Source organism: Berghia stephanieae, chromosome 2 (assembly GCF_034508935.2).
Source record: "Berghia stephanieae isolate SIO BIC M18660-M18661 chromosome 2, UCSD_Bste_1.3, whole genome shotgun sequence".
In the NCBI taxonomy this organism is placed as follows: Eukaryota; Metazoa; Mollusca; class Gastropoda; order Nudibranchia; family Aeolidiidae; genus Berghia; species Berghia stephanieae.
The window spans coordinates 549,660-554,576 of record NC_088361.1 but is presented as its reverse complement, the minus strand read 5'-3'; the positions used below and the strand labels follow the sequence as shown (position 1 = coordinate 554,576).

General features: G+C 39.1%; 1 protein-coding gene across 1 annotated transcript in view; it reads left to right on the top strand.

The window, feature by feature from the left end:
• The first annotated feature begins 995 nt into the window (after window positions 1-995).
• The window catches only part of LOC144966682 (solute carrier organic anion transporter family member 4C1-like), a 13,280-nt gene continuing 9,358 nt past the window's right edge, over window positions 996-4,917 (top strand). Inside the window, exons 1-2 of the mRNA XM_078903440.1 lie at window positions 996-1,076; window positions 2,656-2,815. Coding sequence (XP_078759566.1) covers window positions 1,000-1,076; window positions 2,656-2,815 — 237 coding nt within the window. The 5' untranslated portion in view covers window positions 996-999. The remainder of the gene's footprint in view (window positions 1,077-2,655; window positions 2,816-4,917) is intronic.

Genomic DNA, 4,917 nt, shown 5'->3' with positions numbered 1-4,917 from the left:
TTTAAGGATCATTCGGGCATTTTGTGATTTTTTCCGGTCTCTGTTTTGTTTTTATTTTTTGTTGTTTATTTTTTGTCATGCCATATGCCCGATATCTATATAAAAATTCAGAAGCTCAATGTACAGTTCTCGTTTGATTCAAGCACGCTCTCGGGAGAAGCAAAAAAGCATGCTAAAATACTAGCGTGCCGAAATTTGGTGCTGGTGGGAGGAAACGACATGTTATATAGAAAAAATCCAGCCATCTAACTCCTGCTTGCCCTAGTGCATAGCGTGTTGGAGTTTAGCGTGCTGGAATCCAGGTATTACTATAATAACTTAAGAACACAAAGTCGCACAACTCTCCTTATAAAAATCTAGAAAACTCGCTTCCCCCCCCCCCCAACTCAGGGGCAGTAACTCTCTAGGTTGGTGCAGACGGGGAGTCCTTGCCAGAGTGTCAAGAGATACCATCTGATTTGCATTGCCGTGGGTCATCTGGCGGACATATTTGAACTCGAACCAGGAACCTACTGGTCTAAAGTCGAGTGTCATAACACAAGAGCAAATAAGCCACACAAGCTGCTCACATAAAACGGGCAAACTTTCATAATTTTCAATTATTTGTTCATTCATTTATTCCTAACGCAGCGGCGGTAAATTTATTGGTTGGTACAGACAAGGCGTCCTTGCCAAGAGTGTCAAGAGATACCATTTGACTGACTAGGCATTGTCATGGGTCATCTGGCGGACAGTTTTGAACTCGAACCAGAAACCTACTGGTCTGAAGTCGAGTGTCATAACACAAGAACAAATAAGCCACGCAACATCTGCTCAAATAAACGGGCAAACTTTCAGAATTTTCAATTCTTTGTTTATTCATGTATTCCTAACGCAGGGGCAGTAACCCTGGGGGGTGGAGCAGGCGGGATGGTTCTAGGGGGCATCCTCGTCAAGAGATACCATCTGACTGTACGAGGCATCGTCAGGTTATGTCTTGCCATGGCTTTTTTGGCTCTCATGCTTGGTGGCGGATTCTTTCTCAACTGTCCAGAGACGAATTTTGCTGGGTTCACATCTCTCTATGGCGACAATGAGTAAGTAAGGAGTCTGATATGCCTTATATTATTGTTATCTATTTGGTTTTGAAAATTTTTTCAATGTATATTTAGACATTTGAGTTATTGATATTTTTTTCACAAGGTAATCAAATATCTGACCTATAGTCTCGAAATGGTATTGAATTGAGGTAAATAGGATACCAAAAAGTGATATTAGACCTCAGACGCCAGAAATGTGATTTCACTTTTTGCCAATATCAGAAATCGTGTTCAATGTCCTCAGTAACCCCCCCCCCTCCCCCCCCCCCTCATACATTTGTCATTTGCAAAATTCTGTAGAAAGAATGCCAAAAAATAATTAATAAATTAAAAGTGGTGCAGACGGGAATCGAACACACAACACCGATTTCATCAAGCCTTCTGAGACAGACGTCTTAACCATTTGGCCATGCCATCCACATGAATGACAACACATATCATACAAAGTAAGCTACTTTTCCTCCACTGGGTTGTTGTTTGGATATTTTTAAAAACGTTTATTGATATTTCATTAACTGTCAAGTTTAATGGATATTGCGCTATATAAAAAGCTCCTTTTTATTCAAGTTATCAGTCTTATAATCGTTAATTTCACGAGCGATGGTTCATAATTATCGGTCGGTGACAGGGCAAAAAAAATACACACAAATAAAACATCTATTAAACATTTTGAGTCACAACTGGAACGATTCAAATGTTTATTAAACTATTTTTGAAAACTTTGACGATAACCGACGTATTTTTCAAAGGCATGTACGCTGTGTAGATAGAATGAAGTTGACGTCACTTAGTTCTTTGTTATTGTTTCTTGCCATCCATGTCTATGAGTAATACTCACTAAACGGTGACTATAAAAGTTCATGCTTACACATAGTTTTGTGTGTTGGTCCGGTATACTTCCGGGTGGCAATGTTATGAACTTCTTAGCCAAGCGCATACTATCTATATGAATTAAATCAATCGTACTCGGACTATGAGATTAAAGGGAAAATAGGTAAGCATGTCAAAGGCTCACCCCATGACAATAGCTTGACACGCATAGCAACAAGAGCCCACGTAACCATTAAACATGTCAAAACATCAGGGAACAAATATTGTGATCCCACCGACTCAAAACGGTAGAGTGCTCGCCGGATTCTAGCATGCTTGCGAGAGAAGCCAAAAAGCGAGTTCAATAGAGGACAAAAATCATTGTTTTTTAGACTGACAAAAACTAAAAATGGACATAAGTAATTTTGGTCACTTAAAACTTTAAAAACACTTAACATATCATCACCCGATTCAATCATAGCCATTGTAAACTTACAGCCTGACACTGACCAAAAATGACGTCAAAAGACAAGTATTTGTCCACAAAAGAAAGCAAATCGTTAGTTGCATTCAATAGGTCAACCAATGAAATCACTTGTTTCCTTGAGCTCTACTAACGACAACGCTACACAAACCTAAACAATGACATCAAACTTTGTCTTAGAGGGTTCACGTATCTGGCTATACGATAACGATGGCTATGATTCAATCCGATTTCATACCGTTATGAGACGATTGTTTAAATTTACACATTGTGTCTTTCCAGCCTGTCACCGTCCAACGACAGACTTTCCTCGAGTTGTAACTCCGATTGTCGCTGTTTGACGAAGGAATTTGATCCAGTCTGCGGCAGTGATGACGTCACATACTTCTCCGCTTGTCACGCAGGATGTGACAAAAATGTCGTCATTGATGGACTGGATAGGGTAAACGATTAAAAAAATAATTGTCATCATTGACTAGTCATTCACTGCTGACTGGATTTTAGCACGACAAATACCAGCACGATTTGCAATATTAAACTACACATGTTTTATTATCAACAGTATGTGTCTCAGTAAAATACCCACTGTTTTACCGCTTGGTCAATAGAACCAAAAGAGGAAACTATGTATAAACTTAAACGTTTATAATATGATCAAGAAAATCGTGTGATAACTAGTCACCCATTTGGCGGTATAAAACGATGACAATTGGATTCAGTAGTCTGATGTCACGCGCCCGGCAACGGCGGCCATCTTGGTTCTAAACAAAGAAAATCATTACTTTTTGTTCTTCATGCTGGCTAGAACTTTTCATTCCCTTTTCATATGCCTTGTGATCAGAATGTGTAAAAGTCAAAACATGATCAAATTGATGGGTTTTTTTTCCTCTGGATACGCGTTTAAGCTCGCCGGAGAAATATTTCATACGGCGTCCGCCATTGTTCCGATAGTTTAGAGCCAGTGTTACTAAGTTACCATGCGTCATTAGGAAGGAAGTGACGTTATGACTGTTGAAGACTATTATCAGAGAGAGGTCGATTTTATTCACTTTATTGTTTATAAACGAACAACTATGTTTGTCCGTGCACGTGTGACGGTATGTCACAACTTTCATGTTTTCATTGGTCAAATGTCTACGGGTTAATATGGAGCTGGGTGACCGAAAGTATAGATAGAATGAAGTTGACGTCACTCGGGTCTTTGTTATTACTTTTTGCCATCCGCGTTTATGAGTAATTCTCAATAAAATGTATTAACTAGACTATAAACGTTCAAGGTTACACAGAGTTTTGTGTGTTGGTCCGTTATACTTCCGGATGGCAATGTTGTGAGCTTCTTAGCCAAGCGCATACTATCTATATAGATATATGCGCTTGGCTAAGAAGCTCATAACATTGCCATCCGGAAGTATAACGGACCAAAACACAAAACTGTGTGTACCAATGAACATTTATAGTCAGGTTAATACAGTTCAATGAGCATTACTCATAAACGCGGATGGCAAAAAACAATAACAAAGACATGTGTGACGTCATCTTCGAACTATCTATTGATAAAATGAAGATGACGTCATGATGTTATTGTTTTTAACCATCCGCGTTTATGAGTAATTCTCACTAAACTTTATTATCCAGACTATAAACGTTCAAGGTTACACAGAGTTTTGTGTGTTGGTCCGTTATACTTCCGGATGGCAATGTTGTGAGCTTCTTAGCCAAGCGCCTATAGATTGTATGCGCTTGGCTAAGAAGCTCATAACATTGCCAGCCGGTAGTATAACGGACCAACACACAAAACTGTGTGTAACCATGAACTTTTATAGTGTGGTTGATACAGTTTAGTGAGAATCACTCACAAACGCGGATGGCAAAAGACAATAACAAAGACTTGAGTGACGTCATCTTCGTTCTATCTATAAAAGTTCATGGTTACACAGAGTCTTGCGTGTTGGTCCGTTATACTTCCGGGTGCCAATGTTGTGAGCTTCTTAACCAAGTGCATACTATCTATTTGGGCACCTCAGATTCTAGCACCCTTTTTGATCTCTAACGAGAACGTGCTAGAACCCAACGATTACTGCATTATCACGTTGAAGCAGACTTATTAAAATTATAGATGGTCCTAGAGTTTTTAAATCGTAAATTATCATGACTTCTTTTTACAATAAACAAAAGATCAAACCTTGAGATAATATATATAGCGCAATATCGACTAATTTAATTATGTGACAAGAGTTCTTTCAACCATGTGCGGCTATGTGCTCGAGTGGTAAGACACGAGCTTTCGGACTGCATCGTCCTGGGTTTGAGTGTCGCTCGGCCCTTAGATGAAATCCTTCATCGTATTCATGCTTAAAATGAATACCTGGCCGTTAACAGTGTTGTCTCGGTAGGGTAAGATTGTAATATCCCCTGTAAGGCGACATGTCTCGTTATTCATGTTACATGTTGATGTTGATCAGGACCACTTGTAAAAACCCGTTAAATGGATCTTTATAAAAGCTCAAATGATTTTTTTTATCTTAACGGGAGGTCCAGTAGACA